This window comes from Odocoileus virginianus, chromosome 17 (genome assembly GCF_023699985.2).
Source record: "Odocoileus virginianus isolate 20LAN1187 ecotype Illinois chromosome 17, Ovbor_1.2, whole genome shotgun sequence".
Lineage (NCBI taxonomy): Eukaryota > Metazoa > Chordata > Mammalia > Artiodactyla > Cervidae > Odocoileus > Odocoileus virginianus.
In genome coordinates, this window is record NC_069690.1 from 42,591,064 (window position 1) to 42,614,957 (window position 23,894).

The 23,894-nt window shown below is 38.8% G+C and overlaps 1 protein-coding gene across 19 annotated transcripts in view; it reads right to left on the bottom strand.

The window, feature by feature from the left end:
* EFCAB3 (EF-hand calcium binding domain 3) overlaps positions 1–23,894 on the bottom strand; it is a 419,723-nt gene that overhangs the window by 23,275 nt on the left and 372,554 nt on the right. For 11 of the 19 annotated variants that reach the window (XM_070479568.1, XM_070479567.1, XM_070479577.1 and 8 more), the window contains 4 exons: positions 21,183–21,236; positions 17,141–17,188; positions 7,181–7,271; positions 924–1,000 (listed from right to left, as the gene is read on the bottom strand). In XM_070479568.1, coding sequence (XP_070335669.1) covers positions 924–1,000; positions 7,181–7,271; positions 17,141–17,188; positions 21,183–21,236 — 270 coding nt within the window. Of the gene's footprint in view, positions 1–923; positions 1,001–7,180; positions 7,272–8,420; positions 8,891–17,140; positions 17,189–21,182; positions 21,237–23,894 lie in introns of those variants that run through there. The other 8 variants (XM_070479570.1, XM_020892745.2, XM_020892743.2 and 5 more) reach the window with 8 other exon arrangements.

Consider the following 23,894-nt stretch of genomic DNA (forward strand, 5'->3'; position numbering starts at 1 on the left):
CAGTGTAAACGACCTTCCCTTCTTTTTCAGATTCTCCTCTTTGGAAGGAAGTCACTAAAGGCAGTCAAGTTAAAGGCACAGAGGGCCTGGGGAGCAGGGAATTAAGCTCCACCTCCTGGAAGAGGTAGTACCTTTTAATACATTATTGGATTTCTTTTGTAAGAGAGATTGGTATCTTCTTGATTTAAAAAAACTCATTTATTTTGTCATTAGGGACATCAATTTTTCTTTATGCTTTGAGTTATAATCCAATAGTATTCATTTTTATTGTTCAAATTGTTCCAGCTCTGGCTGCTGTGAGCTCTTGAAGGTTGCCTTCTGTATCCCTTTGACATGCTCCTGTTCTTTTGTATTTTGAGCATCTCCTAACTTTCTGGCACTGCAAGATATTCCATGTTCATCTTGTATATTCTCCATCCAAGCCCTCGAATCAGCCATTTGTCCAAGGAACTCTGGTTCTTTGACAGAACACTGACACTGGAAATCAAGATCTGGGTGCTAGGTATGCTTGTGTCTATGAGGGTGTCAGTGCTTCTGCCTTCTCAGCAAGCAGAGCTAGCAAGTATATGCACATATACTAACCCATGTACATACACATATCTCTATTTCTTGATCTATCCATCTGCATCCATATTAAGCTAAACATGAGTTTATACTGACATCTAACTCTAATCCAGTTCCACTGTTTCACTTTAGCCTTCTCCCCTTGTTTATCTGAAACCTCTCACTCCAACAGAGAGAAACCTGGATCCCACAATCTACCATTCAGTCACTTACATATTCAACCTATGTATAGATGTACAATAGTTTTAGAATTGTTCATATATACCCCTATGAAACAACTTGTTTCACAGTTGTTTATACTAATTAGATGTTTATACTAATTAGTTGATTCATACTAATTAGAGCATGGTTCTCATTACCTCGCATTTGTGAAGGGTTCAACTTCCTTTCTTTGTGCTGTAATTGACATGGCAGAAGTCCTGGTAAATCTTTATCCCTGAGAAAAGAGATGTGTATTGAAACCAGCAAATATTAGTTTCATTCATCAGTTTTTGCTGACTGGAGTGCCTGTAACTATCAAAATATATCAAGTCACACTACCTAAGGGCCCTGTTACTGTCAATTGCCAATAGCTACAGGATGGGCAGTGATATTGGCCATGGAGGTCCTCTTCTGTCCTAGACTTGCCCATCACCCTAACCCCTTAAAATTTTTGATTTCTTCCATTTTACAAGAGGAAACTGAGGCTCAGAGGGATTAAATAACTTGTCCTGAGTCAGAAAGATAATAAATGGAAGCCCTGGGATTAAAATCCAGGTTTATTTGACTCCAGTGCTGAAGAATATAAGCCTTACATGATTCCTATTGTTAGAAATAGAAGTTGTTTCAAATGTTTAATGTTTAAATAATCTTATTTATGATGAATATACTTATAGCAAAACTTTTGCTTTCATGTATATTTTACAACTTTGCCAAACTGTATTTTTACCAGCACATGGGGAGATAGCAGTAGATTGATTTCTGCCAATCTCCCACCTCCCCCTGCTGCTCAGTGTCTCATGCCAACTGGATCTATCTATTAACTTCTCTCATCAAGAGAGAACAGTTCTGAAAAGTTTGGAACCCTGGATGACCTGTTGTTTCCTCAGAAAATAATATCTGAAAAAAAGGAGAAGATTAATACTTTGGGGATATTTTATAAATATCTGCAGTGATGTATTATTATTTTAGGAACATAGAAATGTATTATGCAAAATTGGATTACTAATATTATGGTCACTTAATAATAAATTTATAATAAACACAATTTTATGGATATATTTTATTTAAAACATATCTGGTTTAAAAATTTTTTGTGTGTTTTTTAAAAATATGTTTTTAATTGGAGGATAATTGCTTTACAACATTATGTTAGTCTCTGAACAACTATGTGAATCTACCATAAGTATACATATATCCCCTCCCAACATTTAGTTTTGATACTAGTAGAATTAAAGGTTTTAAGAAATACGTAATCTCTTAGTTTTTGTGCTTTTACAATAATAAATTTAAAAAGTAAAACTAGAAGAAATATAAACATGGAAGTTAGATTAAAAAATTATGGTTTATGAATTTAGTATCCTATACAGTATCTAGTTAATTCATCAGCTCATTTTTAAAGAGGGACCTGGGAAAAAAGAAGGTGATAAGGTCTCAAAATGCACCAGTCTCAAACATTTTTGAAATGGAATTTGATCTAATTAGTATTATTTTCTCAGCTTTTGCTAACATTGATTTCTTCTGGTGTTTGCTTTTTATTACTGACTTAATACCTTTACTCCGGTTATTTTATATTCATTGTTTATAATTCTAAATATAAATAGATTATTTTCACATGATATAAATGATACAGTAGATGGAGAAATATGAAGATCTCAAGAAGCAAGAGGAAAGTATAAGGCCAGGCAATGCAAGTCTTATTATGCTCCATCACTCAGTTGTGTCTGACTCTTTGTGACCCCATGGATTGGGGGCCACCAGGCTCCTCTGTCCTTGAAATTTTCCAGGCAAGAACACTGGAGTAGGTTGTCAGGCCCTCCTTAAGGGAATCATCTCATGTCTTTATTTAATTCAGTTCAGTTCAGTTTCTCAGTCATGTCCAACTTTTGCAACCCCATGAACCGCAGCATGCCAGGCCTCCCTGTCCATCACCAACTCCTGGAGTTTACCCAAACTCATGTCCATTGAGTCAGTGATGCCATCCAACCATCTCATCCTCTGTAGTCCCCTTCTCCTTCTGCCTTCAATCTTTCCCAACATCAGGGTCTTTTCAAATGAGTCAGCTCTTCGCATCAGTGGCCAGAATATTGGAGTTTCAGCTTCAACATCAGTCCTTATAATGAACACCCAGGACTGATCTCCTTTAGGATGGACTGGTTGGATCTCCTTGCATCCAAGGGACTCTCAAGAGTCTTCTACAACACCACAGTTGAAAAGCATTAATTCTTCAGCTCTCAGCTTTCTTTATAGTCCAACTCTCACATCCATACATGACTACTGGAAAAACCATGGCTTTGACTAGAGGGACTTTTGTTGGCAAAGTAATGTCTCTGCTTTTTAATATGCTATCTAGGTTGGTCATAACTTTCCTTCCAAGGAGTAAACGTCTTTTAATTTCATGGCTGCAGTCACCATCTGCAGTGATTCTGGAGCCCCAAAAAAATAAAGTCTGACACTGTTTCCACTGTCTACCCATCTGTTTGCCATGAAGTGATGGGACCAGATGCCATGATCTTAGTTTTCTGAATGTTGAGCTTTAAGCCAACTTTTTCACTCTCCTCTTTTACCTTCAGCAAGAGGCTCTTTAGTTCTTCACTTTCTGCTATAAGGGTGGTGTCATCTGCATATCTGAGGTTATTGATATTTCTCCCAGCAATCTCGATTCCAGCTTGTGCTTCTTCCAGCCCAGTGTTCCTCATGATGTACTCTGCATATAAGTGAAATAAGCAGGGTGACAATATACCACCTTGACGTATTCCTTTTCCTATTTGGAACCAGTCTGTTGTTCCATGTCCAGTTCTAACTGTTGCTTCCTGACCTGCATATAGGTTTCTCAAGCGGCAGGTCAGGTGGTCTCGTATTCCCATCTCTTTCAGAATATTCCACAGTTTATTGTGATCCACACAGTCAAAAGGGCTTCCCTCATAGCTCAGTTGGTAAATCACCTGCCTGCAATACAGGAGACCTGGGTTCAATTCCTGGATCAGGAAGATCCTCTGGAGAAGGAAATGGCAACCCACTCCAGTATTCTTGCCTGAAGAATCCCATGGACAGAGGAGCCTGGCAGGCTACAGTCCATGGGACCCCAAGAGTTGGACACAACTTAGCAACTAAACCACCACCACCAGATTTTGGGCTTCCCTGGTGGCTCAGAGGTTAAAGCGTCTGCCTCCAATGCGGGAGACCCGGGTTCGATCCCTGGGTCTGGAAGATCCCCTGGAGAAGGAAATGGCAACCCACTCCAGTATTCTTGCCTGGAGAATCCCATGGATGGAGGAGCCTGGTAGGCTACAATCCACGGGGTTACAAAGAGTCCGACACGACTGAGCGACTACCCTTCACTTCACTTCACACAGTCAAAGGCTTTGGCATAGTTGATAAAGCAGAAATAGATATTTTTCTGCAACTATCTTGCTTTTTCGATGATGCAGTGGATGTTGGCAATTTGATCTCTGGTTCCTCTGCCTTTTCTAAAACCAGCTTAACCATTTGGAAGTTCATAGTTCACGTATTGCTGAAGCCTGACTTGGAGAATTTTGAGCATTACTTTACTAGTGTGTGAGATGAGTGCAACTGTGCAGTAGTTTCAGCATTCTTCGGGATTGCCTTTCTTTGGGATTGGAATGAAAACTGACCTTTTCCAGTCCTGTGGCCACTGCTGAGTTTTCCAAATTTGCTGGCATATTGAGTGCAGCACTTTCACAGCATCATCTTTCAGGATTTGAAAGAGCTCTACTGGAATTCCATCACCTCCACTAGCTTTGTTTGTAGTGATACTTCGTAAGGCCCACTTGACTTCACATTCCAGGATGTCTGGCTCTAGGTGCGTGATCACACCATCGTGATTATCTGGGTCGTGAAGATCTTTTTTGTACAGTTCTTCTGTGTATTCTTGCCACCACTTCTGAATATCTTCTGCTTCTGTTAGGTCCATACCATTTCTGTCCTTAATTGAGCCCATTTTTGTGTGAAATGTTCCCTTGGTATCTCTAATTTTCTTGATGAGATCTCTAGTCCTTCCTATTCTGTTGTTTTCCTCTAATTCTTTGCATTGATCACTGAGGAAGACTTTCTTATATCTCCCTGCTATTCTTTGGAACTCTGTGTTCAAATGGGTATATCTTTCCTTTTCTCCTTTGCTTTTTGCTTCTCTTCTTTTCACAGCTATTTGTAAGGCCTCCTCAGACAGCCATTTTGATTTTTTGCATTTTTTTTCTTGGGGATGGTCTTGATTCCTGTCTCCTGTACAATGTCATGAACCTCTGTCCATAGTTCATCAGGCACTCTGTCTATCAGATCTAATCCCTTAAATATATTTCTCACTTCCACTGTATAATCATAAGGGATTTGATTTAGGTCATACCTGAATGATCTAGTGGTTTTCCCTACTTTCTTCAAGTTCAGTCTGAATTTGGCAATAAGTTCATGATCTGAGCCACAGTCAACTCCTGGTCTTGTTTTTGCTGACTGTATAGAGCTTCTCCATCTTTGGCTGCAAAGAATATAATCAATCTGATTTCAGTGTTGACCATCTGGTGATGTCCATGTGTAGAGTCTTCTCTTGTGCTGTTGGGAGAGGGTGTTTGCTATAACCAGTGCATTCTCTTGGCAAAACTCTATTAGCCTTTGCCCTGCTTCATTCTGTACTCCAAGGCCAAATGATGTATAGACCATTATATCTACTACTGTGGGCAGGAATCCCTTAGAAGAAATGGAGTACCCATCAGGGTCAACAAGAGTCCAAAATGCAGTACTTGGATGCAATCTCAAAAACGACAGAATGATCTCTGTTCATTTCCAAGGCAAATCATTCATCATCATGGTAATCCAATTCTATGCCCCGACCAGTAACACTGACGAAGCTGAAGTTGAATAGTTCTATGAAGTCTTTATTATTTACATTAAAAAAAAATACTCTTGGCAGAATTCCAAACCTTATCTTGGATCAAAGATGAGAAATGGGTTTGTTTTTTTTTTACTCAAAAAATTATTTTATTTTACAGTGTTTCAAAGGTTCAAAAAACTTTAGATTTGGAATGAACCCAGTATAGCTTCTCATCTCATGTAGGAATTCCCTCTACATGTGATATTATCTAATCATTGCTTGACTACTTTCAGTGACAAGGAAGTCACCACTTCAAAAGGCAGTTTGTAATGAAGGGTAAGGGAACAATGAGATCAAGGAATCTGGCTGCTCTAAGGTCTTGGGGGCTTTCCTGATGGTTCAGCTGGTAAAGAACCTGACTGCCAGTGCAGGAGATTCAAGAGACTCGGGTTCAATCCCTGGGTTGGGAAGATAACCTGGAGAAGGAAATGGCAACCTACTCCAGTATTCTTGCCTGGAAAATTCCATGGACAGCCAGACTACAGTTCACGGAGTCACAAAGAGTTGTTCGCAAATGAGCACGTGTGTGTGTGTGTGCATGTGTGCATGCACACACACACACAAGGTTGTCTTACCCGTGTCCCAATAAAGAAAGTTAGTAATACATTCCTGTAGCAAAGGCATGGTTAAGGACATTAGGAGAAATACTCTAAAAGTGACAAGGAAAATGGATAATTGTGAGAGAGGAGAGAGGCTTCTCGACTTACGATCTGATAAAATTTGCACCAGACTTTTACTTTCAGTCATTAGTGGTTACTGTTTATTGGAATTTGTAGTTATCAAATTGAGAAAAAGCTATTGTTAATGTCACAGGCAAACCTCCCTTCCCAATTTTATTTTTAAAATTTCACTTTATTTTTTATATTTTGAACCACTTGGCATTTGGGATCTTCGTTCCCGGATCAGAGATTGAACCCCCTTGGAGTCTTAACCAGTAGACCATCAGGGAAGTCCCCATCCCAACTTTAGCCCAAGGTTAGTCAGAGTTAATTTACCAGATTCCATTTTACTGGCCATTTTTGAGCTACATACTCTTTTTCCATATTCAGACGCTTAGGAGTTTATTATCCTCTAAACTTGTTCTCCTTTAAACTGATACTTAATATGTCTTAATGTGTAACTGACAACCTCTAGCCCTCTGGAGTATTCTGTCCCAGCACACAAAAATAGCCTCTTGTTTGGGAGAACTCTCTTGTTTCTTTTTTTTTGCTGAACCACACAACTTGTGAGATTTCAGTTCCCTGACCAGAGATCAAACCGGGGCCCTCAGCAGTGAGAGCACTGAGTCCTAACCACTGTACCACTAAGGGATTCTCCCTCTTTGCTTCTCTAGTCAAAAGGATATATATATTTCTTTTCATAAAAAATATTTATCTTCAATTCAGATGTTTTGTTTTATAATTAACTTTATCACAGAATGGATCCCTGAGGAGGTTTCTCACTTGTTTCATTATAGCCTTTATGTATCTAGTATATTCACCACCTTAATAATTCTTTATCTTAATATATAGATCATCTTAATTCATAACTTACCTCCTACTTTGGAAGCTGGGTACTTTTGTTAAAGGATTCAGTTTAAATTTTGCTTTAGTTTCAGAAACTGCCATGTGGCCAGTAACTCTGTCTGGAATTCAGAAGATACCATTAAGGATCAAATCACAGATTAATTTCTTTATATACTTTTACAACTTTCCCAGCTCAGGACCTGGAGTTTCAAGTCCTGGGCCTCAAAGAATGATAATATGTGCAAATGCAAGTTAGAGATATGTGAATGTTGGGAGTTGGAAGGCCATGTGGACAGGCCCCTTTAGTATCCCAAAATCTCTAAGCAAAATTTCTTGCCATTGCTCCTCCTTCATAGTGAAGTGAAGGTCGTTCAGTCGTGTCCGACTCTTCGTGACCCCATGGACTATACAATCCATGAAATTCTCCAGGCCAGAATACTGGAGTGGGTAGCCGTTCCCTTCTCCAGGGGATCTTCCCAATCCAGGGATTGAACCCAGGTCTTCCACATTGCAGATGGATTCTTTACCAGCTGAGCCACAAGGGAAGCCCAAGAATACTGGAGTGGGTAGCCTATCCCTTCTCCAGCGGATCTTCCTGACCCAGGAATCAAACTGGGGTCTCCTGCATTGCAGGTGGATTCTTTACCATCTGTGCTATTAGGGAAGCCCCCTGAAAATATTAGTATTATTCTGATCCTATATAAAAATGAGTGGTAAAGCATCCTGGAAATATTTAGAAAAAATTATTTAAAGAAAAATTTTATTTTTCATCTCAAGATGTTATAGCATTTGCAATTTGTTACTTGTTTGTGTCTTGGATAGCTACCTGATAGTAAGTAGCTTTTCCCAGAGGTTCCTTCTGGTCCAGCCCTGCCCAATCAGTTCTTATGAACCCATTGGTCTTTATTAAAAGTAAGAATAGGTGTGGGATATAATACTGTTTTGCTACCCTAGAGCCTCCTGAATGGACTCTCAACCACTATGGCCTTCCTAGTCCTTCCTTTCTACTTCTGCATAGCTTAAAAATCAGGACCTGTGGACCAGAAGCTGGGCTGGTAGGGTTTCCCCCTTTTATTGTTGATCTTTTTCTCTTTTTAATATAGAGTCCTGACTTAGCAATAGTAGACTACCATATATTATTAAACCATGAAGAAAAAGTCTCTAATGTTTGGTTAGAGTTCAATTTTCTGAAGTTTTTATCTCATTATCTGGAAAACTGTTGTTTCTAAATAACTCAACTACATGTGCTCAAAAATCTAGAAACCTACCACAGAGCTGGGAACTCTGGAGAGGCTTGACAATTTAGGCAGTTGAAAGGTGCTGTGAAATCATCCTCATGGCTCAAAATAACCATTACTTTAAAAAACTACCTTCAATCTCTCACTGAGATAATAGACTTTAAAAAAAAGGACTCCTCACAGATTCCTATAAAATCTGGATATTTACCTACTTCTAAGTGGTGCTACTTATAACTTCTGGGCTTCAATCAGATCAAGAATCCAATAAAGGGTTTGTTCCATCACACAACTGTGACCTCATTCACTTCTCAGGCTCAGGCTCAGGTGAGAATGACCCACAAGCTCCTTCCAGCTTTAGAGTAACTGTGATTTCAATTCAATGTGGTTCATTCAGCACCCATAGGGTATGTGTGGATATGTAACAGAGTCAGAATATTTTGACACTGGTGGGATTTCAGGGAAGGGGGAGTTGTTGTTGTTGTTGTTTTTAATTCTATATTAACATATTTTCACACCAAACACTGGTGAATTGAAAGTTGTTCAAGTAAAAAATTTTAACCAATTGCTTTGGTTGAATTCTCATTAAGAACCATTTCATTAATTGTTTATATCCAGAAAGAAGGACAAAATCAAACTCTCACAGACTTGTAGTCTATAGTATTATTGAAAAGAGTGACTTTAAAAGAGCGATTAAAGAAAGTATTATACTTGTTTTAACTTTAGTATTCAAGATCTGACAGGTCTTGGCATTTAAATCATCTAAGCAGAGGAGTTGGAAGTTTCCCTAGTTTTCGCAATGGCTAAGCACAGATACCTCTGGCAAAGGCTTAGCTTGAGCCCCTCAAGTTGTTTCAGGCTTCACTTGTTGGCTGCAATTCTAGAGATTTTCTTTTTCTGCTCTGGGGGAGTCATTTATTATGTGCATAATGTGACTTTTCCCTAGTCTTTTCAAACTTGGTACATTGTCTTTCATTCTGGCTAGGCATACAGAGGGAAAGAAAGACAAAGTTCAATTTATAAATTAAACAAATATTTAACTAGGGCCTACTATATTAGGGGCTACAAAGATTTATTTATTTTTCTTTTTTCATTTATTTTTATTAGTTGGAGGCTAATTACTTTACAATATTGTAGTGGTTTTTGTCATACATTGACATGAATTAGCCATGGATTTACATGTATTCCCCATCCCGATCCCTCCTCCCACCTCCCTTTCTACCCGATCCCTCTGGGTCTTCCTAGTGCACCAGGTCCGAGCACTTGTCTCATGCATTCAACCTGGGCTGGTGATCTGTTTCACCCTTGATAATATACATGTTTCGATGCTGTTCTCTTGAAACATCCCACCCTCGCCTTCTCCCACAGAGTCCAAAAGTCTGTTCTGTACATCTGAGTCTCTTTTTCTGTTTTGCATATAGGGTTATCATTACCATCTTTCTAAATTCCATATATATGTGTTAGTATACTGTAATGGTCTTTATCTTTCTGGCTTACTTCACTCTGTATAATGGGCTCCAGTTTCATCCATCTCATTAGAACTGATTCAAATGAATTCTTTTTAATGGCTGAGTAATATTCCACGGTGTATATGTACCACAGCTTCCTCATCCATTCGTCTGCTGATGGGCATCTAGGTTGCTTCCATGTCCTGGCTATGATAAACAGTGCTGCGATGAACATTGGGGTGCACGTGTCTCTTTCAGATCTGGTTTCCTCGGTGTGTATGCCCAGAAGTGGGATTGCTGGGTCATATGGCAGTTCTATTTCCAGTTTTTTAAGAAATCTCCACACTGTTCTCCATAGCGGCTGTACTAGTTTGCATTCCCACCAACAGTATAAGAGGGTTCCCTTTTCTCCACACCCTCTCCAGCATTTATTGCTTGTAGACTTTTGGATGGCAGCCATCCTGACTGGCGTGTAATGGTACCTCATTGTGGTTTTGATTTACATTTCTCTGATAATGAGTGATGTTGAGCATCTTTTCATGTGTTTGTTAGCCATCTGTATGTCTTCTTTGGAGAAATGTCTGTTGAGTTCTTTGGCCCATTTTTTGATTGGGTCATTTATTTTTCTGGAGTTGAGCTGGAGGAGTTGCTTGTATATTTTTGAGATTAATCCTTTGTCTGTTGCTTCGTTTGCTATTATTTTCTCCCAATCTGAGGGCTGTCTTTTCACCTTGCTTGTAGTTTCCTTTGTTGTGCAAAGCTTTTAAGTTTCATTAGGTCCCATTTGTTTATTTTTGCTTTTGTTTCTAATATTCTGGGATGTGGGTCATAGAGGATCCTGCTGTGATTTATGTCAGAGAGTGTTTTGCCTATGTTCTCCTCGAGGAGTTTTATAGTTTCTGGTCTTACATTTAGATCTTTAATCCATTTTGAGTTTATTTTTGTGTATGGTGTTAGAAAGTGTTCTAGTTTCATTCTTTTACAGATGGTTGACCAGTTTTCCCAGCACCACTTGTTAAAGAGGTTGTCTTGTTTCCATTGTATATCCTTGCCTCCTTTGTTGAAGATAAGGTGACCATAGGTTCGTGGATTTATCTCTGGGCTTTCTATTCTGTTCCATTGATCTATATATGTCTTTGTGCTAGTACCATACTGTCTTGATGACTGTGGCTTTGTAGTAGAGTCTGAAGTCAGGCAGGTTGATTCCTCCAGTTCCATTCTTCTTTCTCAAGATTACTTTGGCTATTCGAGGTTTTTTGTATTTCCATACAAATTGTGAAATTATTTGTTCTAGTTCTGTGAAAAATACCATTGGTAGCTTGATAGGGATTGCATTGAATCTATAGATTGCTTTGGGTAGAATAGCCATTTTGACAATATTGATTCTTCCAATCCATGAACATGGTATGTTTCTCCATCTGTTTGTGTCCTCTTTGATTTCTTTCATCAGTGTTTTATAGTTTTCTATGTATAGGTCTTTTGTTTCTTTAGGTAGATATACTCCTAAGTATTTTATTCTTTTTGTTGCAATGGTGAATGGTATTGTTTCCTTAATTTCTCTTTCTGTTTTTTCATCATTAGTGTATAGGAATGCAAGGTATTTCTGTGTGTTAATTTTATATCCCACAGGGGCTACAAAGATTTAAAATGAAGATAATGACCACCATTGTACTTTCTGTTTCTATGAATTTGACTACTCTAGAAATCTCACAAGTGGAATCATACAGTATTTGTGACTGGCTTATTTCACTTAGCATAATATCCTCAAGGTAATCTATGTTGTACAATGTATCGGAACTTCCTTTTAAGGATGAATAATATTTCATTATGGGGCTTCCCAGGCAGTGCTAGTGGAAAAGAAACCACCTCCAGTGCAGGAGATGTAAGAGACTCAGATTTGATCCTTTGGTTGGGAAGATCCCCTGGAGCAGGACAAGGCAACCCACTCCAGTATTCCTGCTTGGAGAATCCCATGGACAGATGAGCCTGGCAGGCTACAGTCCATAGGGTTGCAAAGAGTTGGACATGACTGAAGAGACTTAGCATGCACACACACTTATATCACACTTTTATTTATCTGTTGATGGACATTTGGGTTGCTTCCATCTTTCAGTTGTCGTAAATAATGTTCCTGTGGCACTCTGGTGTTCACATCTCTCTTCAGGACCCTGCTTTCATCACTATAACACTCTTACCACCCCAACCTCTACTTCCTGCTCTGGATTACTGCAAAGACCTCCTAACTGGTCTCCCTGATTCTGCTCTTGCTGCATCCACCCCTGCGAAGTTTGTTCTACACACAGGAACCAGGAATCTTTTAAAAACTAAGTCAGATCATGTGATGTCTCTGTTCAAGTCCTCAGTTTCCTGTGTTACTCAGGGTATTAACAAAAATGGAACCTTTACAATAGCCTTCAGGGCTACTGCCCACACCTGTATCACCCCTTTCCCCCAACAAGGGACATCTCACTGCACAATCCTGGAACTGTACAGTGCATAGCCTATGTGGCTGAATGTGGTGGTCCCATTCCTTTCAAGACCTCATCTCCTCCTACATTGCCCTTGCTCACTCTGTTCCAGCCACAATGGCCTCTTTGCTCTTTCTCAGGTATTCCGAGCATGCTGCATGAGCATTTTGCATTTACTCTTCCTTCTGCTTGGAGTGCTCTTGCTCCAGATTTCTGCCCCCCAATCTCCTTAGCTTTTTACTTAAATGCTCTTTGTCAGTGAGGTCTTTCTTGATTACCTTCCTCCTTTTACAGTATCTTGTACACTCATTTTCTTTGCTTTATTTTCTCTGTAATCTCGGTCATACTATTATTTGTTTACTGTGTATATCTCTTCACTAGAAAGTAAGATCCACAAGAGCAGTGAACTTTGTCCCAAGCACCTGGACTAATACTTGGCACATGTTAGACTCTTACTGATGTTACGTGAATGGATACACACATCCCTTCATCGCTTTAGCAGACACCTGCTAACTGCAGGTACAGAGAATAAAAAGACTTACAAAATGGGATGTCTGGGTAGGGGATTAAGAGGTACAAACTACTATGTATAAAATAAATAAGGATACATTGTATAATACAGAGAATATAGCCAATACTTTATAATAACTATAAATGGAGTATAATCTATAAAATTTTTGTTCATTGTGTTGTGCACTTGAAACTAATATAATATTGTAAACCACCCATACCTCAAAAAACAACAAAAGAGATGGCATGCCTATCCTAAAGTAGCTGACAGGGAAGCAGGACAGTTTCATCCAAATTCAGGTTTCTATAATCTGCGAGTGAATAGTGGTGACAGTAATCATTGAAATTAGTAGGGCAGAATACATAAGGAACTAAACCATTCTGGGGAGTAGACATGTATTATAATTTAGTTACATCAATAGTCATTCGCTTAATTTACTGGTGGGTGTATCTTCCATAGTTTAAAACTGGAGGACTGGTATGATATTTATCTGTAGGGTTGATGGTCCCAGGACACAAGCTGGGTTCCACAGCTTGAGGCACAGTATAGATGGAAGGTGCTTTGGAGTTAGGACTTATGTTTGGGGCCAGCCTATTGTTTATTTCTACTTACGGAGCCTGACAAGCAAACAGGCATGGATTTTGAGTACTTGTGGGTTTTGTTTTGTTTTGTTTTTTAGCAAATGTGTTTTTGGGTCATTTCTGGAATTAAGAAAGAAAGTAAACTATAATTCACATACCATAAAATTCACACTTTTGAAAGTGTACAATTTTGTGGGTTTTAGTATATTTACAAAGTTGTGCAACCATTCAGTTCAATTCAGTTCAGTCCAGTCACTCAGTCGTGTCCGATTTTTTGTGACCCCATGGATAGCAGCACGCCAGGCCTCCCTGTTCATCATTAACTCCTGGAGTTTACTCAAACTCATGTCCATTGAGTTGGTGATGCCATCCAGCCATCTCATCTTCTGTCGTCCCCCTCTTCTCCTGCCCCCAACCTCTCCCAGCATCAGGGTCTTTTCCAATGAGTCAGTTCTTCGCATGAGGTAGCCAAAGTATTGGAGTTTCAGCTTCAGCATCAGTCCTTCCAATGAACACCCAGGACTGATCTCCTTTAGGATGGACTGGTTGGATCTCCTTGCAGTCCAAGGGACTCTCAAGAGTCTTCTTCAACACCACAGTTCAAAAGCATCAATTATTCGGCACTCAGCTTTCTTCACAGTCCAACTCTCACATCCATGCATGACTACTGGAAAAACCATAGCTTTGACTAGATGGATCTTTGTTGGCAAAGTAATGTTTCTGCTTTTTAATATGCTATCTAGGTTGGTCATAACGTTCCTTCCAAGGAGTAAGTGTCTTTTAATTTCAAGGCTGCAATCACCATCTGCAGTGATTTTGGAGCCCCCCAAAATAAAGTCTGACAATGTTTCCACTGTTTCCCCATATATTTCCCATGAAGTGATGGGACAAGATGCCATGATCTTAGTTTTCTGAATGTTGAGCTTTAAGCCAACTTTTTCACTCTCCTCTTTCACTTTCATCAAGAGGCTTTTTAGTTCCTCTTCACTTTCTGCCATAAGGGTGGTGTCATCTGCATATCTGAGGTTATGCAGCAATCTTGATTCCAGCTTGTGCTTCTTCCAGCCCAGCGTTTCTCATGATGTACTCTGCATGTAAGTTAAATAAGCAGGGTGGCAATATACCACCCTGACGTACTCCTTTTCCTATTTGGAACCAGTCTGTTGGTCCATGTCCAGTTCTAACTGTTGCTTCCTGACCTGCATACAGGTTTCTCAAGAGGCAGGTCAGGTGGTCTAGTATTCCCATCTCTTCCAGAATTTTCCACAGTTTATTGTGATCCACACAGTCAAAGGCTTTGGCATAGTCAATAAAGCAGAAATAGATGTTTTTCTGGAACTCTCTTGCTTTTTTGATGATCCAGCAGATGTTGGCAGTTTGATCTCTGGTTCCTCTGCCTTTTCTAAAACCAACTTGAACATCTGGAAGTTCACGCTTCATGTATTGCTGAAGCCTGTGGCTCAGATCATGATTCCTTATTGCCAAATTCAGATTGAAATTGAAGAAAGCAAGGAAAACCACCAGACCATTCAGGTATGACCTAAATCAAATCCCTTATGATTATACAGTGGAAGTGAGAAATAGATTTAAGGGACTAGATCTGATAGACAGAGTGCCTGATGAACTATGGGCGGAGGTTCTTGACATTGTACAGGAGACAGGGATCAAGACCATCCCCATGGAAATGAAATGCAAAAAGGCAAAATGGTTGTCTGAGGAGGACTTACAAATAGCTGCGAAACAAAGAGAAGCAAAAAGCAAAGGAGAAAAGGAAAGATATTCCCATTTGAATGCAGAATTCCAAAGAATAGCTAGGAGATATAAGAAAGCCTTCCTCAGTGATCAATGCAAAGAAATAGAGGAAAACAACAGAATGGGAAAGACTAGAGATCTCTTCAAGAAAATTAGAGATACCAAGGGAACATTTCATGTAAAGATGGGATCAATAAAGGACAGAAATGGTATGCACCTAACAGAAGCAGAAGATATTCAGAAGAGGTGGCAAGAATACACAGAAGAACTGTACAAAAAAGATCTTCACGACCCAGAAAATCATGATGGTGTGATCACTCACCTAGAGCCAGACATCCTGGAATGTGAAGTCAAGTGGGCCTGAGGAAGCATCACTACAAACAAAGCTAGTGGAGGTGATGGAATTCCAGTAGAGCTTTTTCAAATCCTGAAAGATGATGCTGTGAAAGTGCTGCACTCAATATGCCAGCAAATTTGGAAAACTCAGCAGTGGCCACAGCACTGGAAAAGGTCAGTTTTCATTCCAATCCCAAAGAATGCTCAAACTACTGCACTCATCTCACACACTAGTAAAGTAATGCTCAAAATTCTCCAAGTCATGCTTCAGCAATACGTGAACCCTGCAACCATTACCACTACCTAATTCCAGAGCAGTTCCATCAGCCAAAAAGAAACCCTGTATCCACTCTCCATTCTCTCCTCCCACAGTGATTGTCTCCTGGCAACTACTAATCTGTCTTTTGACTGCATAGATTGACCTATTCTGGACATTTACCTATATATAAATAGCATTATGAAATGTGTGGCCTTTTGAGTCTGTCTTCTTTTCTTAGTATAATGCTTTCAAAGTGCATGTATACTGTGGCATGTATCAGTACTTCATTCCTTTTTATGGCTGATTAATATTCCATTTATGTGTATGCCACATTTTGCTTATCCATTCATGATTTGATGGATATTTGGACATATGTTTTCAGTTCTCTTTGGCATATTGCTAAGAATGGAATTGCTTGGTCATATGGTTTCACATTTTCAGAACTGCAAAACTGTTTTCCACAGTAGCTGCAACATTTTACATTCCCATCAGCAATGCATGAGGATTCCAATTTTTCCACATTCTTATCAACACTTGTTACTGTCTTTTAAAAAGTTATAATCATCCTAATGGGTGTAAAGTAGTCTCTCATGGTTTTGATTTTCATTTCTCTAAAGACTAATGATGTTGAACATCTTTTTATGTGCTTACTAGTCATTTTTATATATATTTTTGACAAATTTCTATTTATCAAAATAGAAATTTACTCTGCCCATTATTAAAATTGGATTATTAGTCTTTTTCTGGTTGAGCTAACAATGTTTCTTTATGTGTTTTAGATATTAGACCTTTATCAGATATATCATTTACAAATATTTTCTCCTATTCTGTGGGTTGTTTTTCTCACTCTCTTGACAGTGAAGACCTGTCAACCACAAAAGTTAGTCCTAGAATTTTAAAGCTGAAAGAGACTGATAGATCATTCATCTAATTTACTCTTTTCAATTTATAGATAAGGACACCAAAGCCCAATGAGTTGAACTAATTTCTTTAGTGGAATCTCTGCTTTGCATAGCTGTACTGTAAATTGCATCACATAGGTTACAATGTAATTAGAGATGAGAACAGTTCATCAGAGTTGAAACCATTAGAAAACAACATGAAATACCTACTATCATAGGAGATGCATTGTGGCATGTACTATTGGGTTGGCCAAAAAGTCATTTGGGTTTTTTCCTGAAGATGTAATGGAAAAACCCAAATGAACTTTTTGACCAACCCAGTAAAACGGCAAAGGAACTCAGAAAAACAACTGGGGAAACAATGGTGTTCAACAAGTAGACAGAGGTAGTAATCGACAAAACAATTAAGGAAAATAACCATGGAGTAAGAAATATGTCAAAATATTAAACTTCATCATTACAATACCTTTGCCTGATATCATCAGGTTTCACTCACCTTTGGTATCATCTGTGATTTTCATCAGTTTCTGTAGAGACCCCATTCCTTTTGATTAAAGACAAGATTCAGAGTCAAAATTATACAAATTTCTGAAGTGAACAAAAAGTAGAATAGGAAGATGTAATTTTATATTAATTTTTCCTTAGATGAGAGGGAAGCTGAAGAAAGTGTCAGTTGTTTCTGATATATATCTTAATTAAAATTGCTTTCTTTCCTGCTTTAATGTATCAAACTCCAAAAACAAAGTTTTTTTAGAAAGCATCATAGAGTCAGCATTGAGGTCAAGACTATTCATTTATCAACTCTTAGGATGTAAAGAAGTGAAGTAACTTTGGAAACCTGTTTTTGACTCAAGAGAAATGATCTGCTATGCATTTCATTTTCATTAGTGCTTTGGTTATGAACCCATGAGTAATATATACACCTTTTAATGATATAGATATTTCTTTCTAGTGAATACTTCTGTGGAATGCGTGGGTACAAAATATGTCATAATATTAACTATAGACTCTCCTTCCCTCAGTGTACTCCATCCTATGGCCAGAAAAATAACCATTAAATACCTTAAAAGTACTGATTCAAGTCTTTTTCCTCTCAAAATGTGGGGCGGTTTGGTTTTCTTAATGTGAGGAGATTAACTCTCAAGGAAAAAAGGGCTCAGTTACTTAGGTTTGGTCTAATTTGGCTAGATAAAGTCAATAATGTACTGTTATAATACCAAGAAAAGACAGAGGCAGGTTATGGAAACATGGAAAATTCTGTGGTAACTTTATGCTGTGAAGGTTGTACAGGGTAATGTATCATGCAGAAAGGAGTACACATAAAATAGATATATTTTCTTTATGGGAGGGGCGATAGTAATACTAATGTGTGTGTGTGTGTGTGTTGGTCACTCAGTCATGTCTGACTCTGTGACCCCACGGACTGTAGACCACAAGGCTCCTCTGTTCCATGGGATTTCCCAGGCAAGAATACTGGAGTAGGTTGCCACAAAAAACATAATTTGTAGAATTAAGAAAAGCTTATCATTTCTTTCCCCTCCCCTCTCCCCTACCCCATTCTCTCATTCTTCTTAGGCTCTTCTCCCTGCCTAGACATTAGTTTGCTTAGAGACATCTTATACCATCCTTGGGTACTGCATGGAGCACCACAACTCTGACTGGGAATGTGACTTGGAAGATATCTGTTCCTGACAAGAAGCAGATTTTATTTTTCTACTCTATTTTTTTCTACATATATAGTAAAGTTTCTCTACATTCCTAATAAGTGTGATTTAAAAAATTCTCACGTAGAACCCCACAACCCAAGCACAGTGCACTGAAGGTCAGAATGGAATTTTGAATGTTCATTATCAAATGACATAAATATTAGCAGATCTTGAAGTTGTTCATGTAGACATGTCATTTTTATGTTTGTGCCTAGGTAACTGAAATCTACCTTTATGACTTAGAAAAATAGCAATGGTGAAATAGGAATTAGCAGGAAAGATTTTTAATGTGAAAAATGTTATTGTCTAAAAAGTAACTGTCTAGTCATCTGAAATTTGAGGGTGAAAACTTAAATCATAGTAGTACATGTTCGAATGCACAAAAAAGTCAATGCAGTATTCAGAAATAAAATCTGTTTCCTCAGTACCTATATCTATACAGAAATCTTGGGCTTCCTTGGTGCATCAGATGGTAAAGAATCTGCCTGCAGTGCAGGAGACCTGGGTTTGATCCCTGGGTCAGGAAGATCCCCTGGAAAAGGAAATGGCTACCTACTGAGTATTCTTGCCTAGGTAATTCCATGGAGACACGAGCCTGGCAGGCTACAGTCCATGGGGTTGCAAAGTTGGACATGACTGAATGACTAACACTTGCACTTTCATACAGAAAACTTAATAAGGGGAAATTGAATATTATTTGGTGAGCTTGTGGAACAGACACTACTGTTTGAAATTTCTAAAAATATTGAAATACACTTTTAAATGTCTAAATTTTCTTTAATGCACTGTAGACTTCACAGAATAAAACATATTTTGGTGACAGCAAGTGGAATGGGGCTTTTGTAATGACAAAAGCAAGTGAGTGAGCAGGGTGAGCGTGTGAAATGTGTATGTTTGATAGAGTCTGGAAGGGAAAGAAAAAACAAAAATGCAACACCACTAGGAAAATCAGGGAAGTATGAGTGAAAGAAAAATAATTTATTAATAGAAATATGGAAAAGTTAAAAAAATAGGGAAAAAGAAATGGAAAGTTTTTGCACCTTGTTTTATGTCCATTGATATGTTCCAGTGTCTCCTGGTTTATAGTCTATGGGAACTTGAGAAGAATTTGTATCCTGCTGTTGTGTGAAAACTGTATAAATCTTAATTATGCTGAATTGGTTCATAGTGTTTTTCAGGTCTACTATATCCTTCTACTTTTCTGTCTATTCATTCTATCAATTTTTGAGAGTTTGATATTGAAACTCCAACTAAAAATCTTAATTTATCTACTTAAAAAATAACTGTAATATATAGTGGAACTATATGTAACTTTGTTCTGTATTTTCCAAGTCTCCTGTAAATGTGTTATCACAAATTTATAATTTAAAAAGAAAAAAGATGTGAAAGAGGAAGAAGAGCGATGGAAAGGTAAGCAGACACCACTGTAAAATTGTGCTGTCTCAGCTTTGTAAATGTTTTTTTAAACAATTGATTCTGATTTGGGTGGCTCATTTATAACTCACATAACTGTTTCTTCTGAGTGGCCTCGATTGGGAGGGTTAGCTCAAGAATAACTGTGATACAACTGCTTGGGTTAGTGAGTGTTTAATTATTTGAAAGCAGGGGACTAGAACCTCTATTAGTCAATAAGCACTTATTGAGCATATACTGTGTACTCAAAAACTGAGCCTTGCTGAAAGCAGGAACTTTGCTTGTCTCTTTTTAATTTTTGAACTTTCATTTTTACAGGTGCTTGGGTACTCAGTAAATGCTTATTAATGAATTCTGATCTTATACATGGCCATGGAGGACTGCTTCCAGTATCCCTAAATTCAGCAGCATGAGTTTCAGTGCACGGTTAAAGGCTACCAAGTAGACATTTCTGAAAGTTTTCTGGCACCAGCTACAGAAGCAGAAATTGATGAGATAAAGTGGGCTTATTCAAAGAGATGCTTTTTTTTCTTTCATAAATAGTAAAATACAATAGCCCTCACTTGGAAGGTTTAAATGTGGGTACCCAGAATTTAAATTTATTTTCTCTCAGATTCATTTTATAGATACTTACATAAAGTACCTTAATTACTTTTCAATCCTTCTTTTTGAAACACAATCAGTTTTTCAGAGAAAATTCAATTTTTTAAAATCATACTCATTGAAAAATGCTGGTGCAGAGAGCAAATTAAAATTACTTAATAATCAAGTACAGACTGAGGTTGTGTATGTGTTGAGGAAAAGAGGGCAGAAGACAAGTTTTACTTGCCTCTACTGACCAATTTCACAGTATAATTTTCAAACTTTCCATTCATTTTTTTAATGTAACTATAGAACATAGTATTGTGGCATTGGGAAAATTATTTTAGACATAAATGTGATAAAAGGCCTGAAAATTAAAAGTACTGAGATAATGTATTAAATTTCAGAGGCATCCAAGAAGAAATTTTAGGCCATTAGACATACCCATCAATAGGTAAGATTGTAATATTAATAAGAAAATGGGAAAGTACATTAAAAGTGAGACTTTAAAGCTAAATGCACAAAAGTTGTGTATGTATAAGGAAAGTGGTGAGATTATAGATTATCATTAGTGAAAGCATTAAGGATTATTCAAATATTTTTCATTCTTTCATTTTGTGAATACAGAAATTTTCTATTCTATGTATTAGTTTTTTAAATTTATTTATTTTAAATTGAAGAATAATTGCTTTACAGAATTTTGTTGTTTTCTGTCAAACCTCAGCATGAATCAGCCACAGGTAAACATATTATGTATTAGTTTTATAACCAAGAAAACACATAAAAATAAATGCATAGCATCAGGTTCTCAACTATTAATAAAAAATTTCTACTCACGTTTAATCTTCTTCAGGCCCTCCATTATTGAATGAACTTTAACCTTCCCATGTTCTATAAAACATTTTGAATCAGATATAGAAGAAGCCATGTAAAATTTATTAAAGCAGATAAAAGTTATGAAATTATTAAAACAACATTGCAGGCTGGAACTTCTTCAGTGAGTTAGAAGAACTAGAGATACTCTTTTGCCTTGGAATTGGATTATCTCTCAAATGAGTATGATGGAAAAAAGTATAGATCAATGAGAGAACTATCTTGACTTCCTTAACATAGTTCTTTTCTGTATTTCAAGGTATTAAACTTCAAAGGTGATACATGGGAAAAGGGATATTACAGAAAGAACCAGGGCTTGAGTCTGGCAGTATGTTTTTCAAACTCGATTGATGACATTTTTTCGAAAAGGAATGAAGAGACTATGTTGGCAAATGCTCAGAATTGGAATAGGGAGAGAAGGACTTGCTCTGTTTTTTGTTCTGACAGGTATTTCTTGAGAATCAACCCATTTGAGATGATGCTGTGTTTGTTACTCCCAAGGATACAGTGTAGGCTTCTCTGACTTGAATGATCTTCTCACACTTTTTCAACCTTAGGGTCTTCTCCAGGAAACCCCAGTCCTGACTAAATGCTCCTTTAGCACCTTCTGCATACATTTATCACATTATATCAAAATCATTTTATGTGCCTGTCTGTTCTGTTGGACCATAAGCTCTTTGAGGACAAAGGCTTTGACGCATTCATCTTTGTGTCTTTAGTACTTGACATAGAGCCTAGCACAAAGGATCCCTTCCTTTAACAACTTAATAATTTGTTGGGAGATAGTATAAGTTTGACCTAAGAAAGAGTGCTAAGGGGGAATCCGTCTGAGTAGTGGAAGACACTGATGGAAATGTGGAGGGGAACAGGACCAGAAAAACAGGAAGACAGTGGTTGATTCCTGAGAAGTTAATGCAAATGCATGAGAAATTTGGAGATTTAAATCTTGTGTCTAGGACAGAATAGCACTTGCACGAGAAAAGACTAAAAATAAGCTAGAAGAAGAGCAGCCGTGAGACAAGTGGGACTGAATGTTTCTTTCATGATGTCATCCTGTATGAGAAGGGGCAAAAAGAAACCCTGAGCGGCACCTTCAAGAATTCTGACAAGACGGGGGGAAGAGCCAAGATGGCGGGGGAATAGGACGGGGAGACCACTTTCTCTCCTACAAATTCATCAAAAGAATAACTGAACGCAGAGCAAACTTCACAAAACAACTTCTGATCACTAGCTGAGGTCATCAGGCACCCAGAAAACCAACCCATTGTCTTCGAAAGGAGGTAGGACAAAATATAAAAAATAAAAGGAGAGACAGAAGAGCTAAGGACGGAGATCCTCCCGGGAAGGGAGTCTTAATAGAGGAAGTTTCCAAACACCAGGAAACCCTCACACTGGCGGGTCTGGGGTAAGTTTTTGAATTTCGGAGGGCAACCTGACTGGGAGGGGAACAATAAATAAAACCCACAGATTACGTGCCTAAAAGCAACTCCCAGCAGAAAAGTACCCCCAGACACCCGCATCCGCCACCAGCAAGTGTGGGCGGAACGGAGAGGAGCGGGCGGCATTGCTTAGGGTAAGGACCGGGCCTGAGTGCCCTGAGGACAATCGGAGGGAGCTTTTGTGAGTTACCAACTTAAACTGTGGGACAGCAAAAGAGAGAGAGAAAATTAACCAGCCCTAACACACTGCCGGCCATTCGCAGAACAAAGGGACCAAGCAAGTCCAGAGAAGAGCTCGCAGGCTACAGACCGGCCCAGCCCCGCCGGAGACTGGAGGCAGGGGGGAGGGGAAAAGGGGCAGGCTCGGTCCCAAGGACCGCAGCCCCTACCGCACTGCAAACAGGCCTCCAGTTTCTAATCAAAGACCTCCTGAGATTCTGGATGGTCGACACCCGCCGGGAGGGTCGTGGCGAGACACAGGGCGCAGACACCTGACTGGCGCGGGCGGGGACTGGGGCTGGGGACGCGGAGGGCAGAAGGCGCCGCACCCGGGGAGAGTGCGCCCGTCAAGCTCCTGGCTGCCTGAGCTGCTCTGACAGGGAAGGCACAAAAAGCAGGCGCAGCTTTTTGTTCCGCGCTTTTGTGGAACACCCGAGGGCTGGAACCGCGCGCAGCGCAGGGCACGCTCCATGTAGAACAGCCGGGAGCCTGAGCAGTGTAGACGGGGAAACCAGCGCCAGTCCCTCCCCGCAACGCGACGGAACTAGCAACCTGAACAAGAGACCACCTCTGCCCGCCTGTGTCAGGGCGGAAATTAGGCACTGAAGAGACCAGCAAACAGAAGCCAAACAAACAAAGGGAACCGCTTCAGAAGGGACTGGTGCAACAGATTAAAATCCCTGTAGATAACACTGACTACACCGGAAGGGGCCTGTAGATATCGAGAAGTGTAAGCTGGAACGAGGAGCTATCTGAAACTGAACCGAACCCACACTGACCGCAACAGCTCCAGAGAAATTCCTAGATATATTTGTACTTTTTTTTTTTAAGTAAAAAAAAAAAAAATTTTCTTTTTTCTTTTTCCTCTTTTATTTTCTTTAAAAATTCCCTATTACTCCCCCATTACTCCTTAACTTTCATTTTCATATATTTTTATGATTTTTTTAATTAGGAAAATTTTTTTCTTTTTTTTTCCTTTTTCTCTTCTATTTTTCTTTTTCTCTTATTTCCTTTTAAA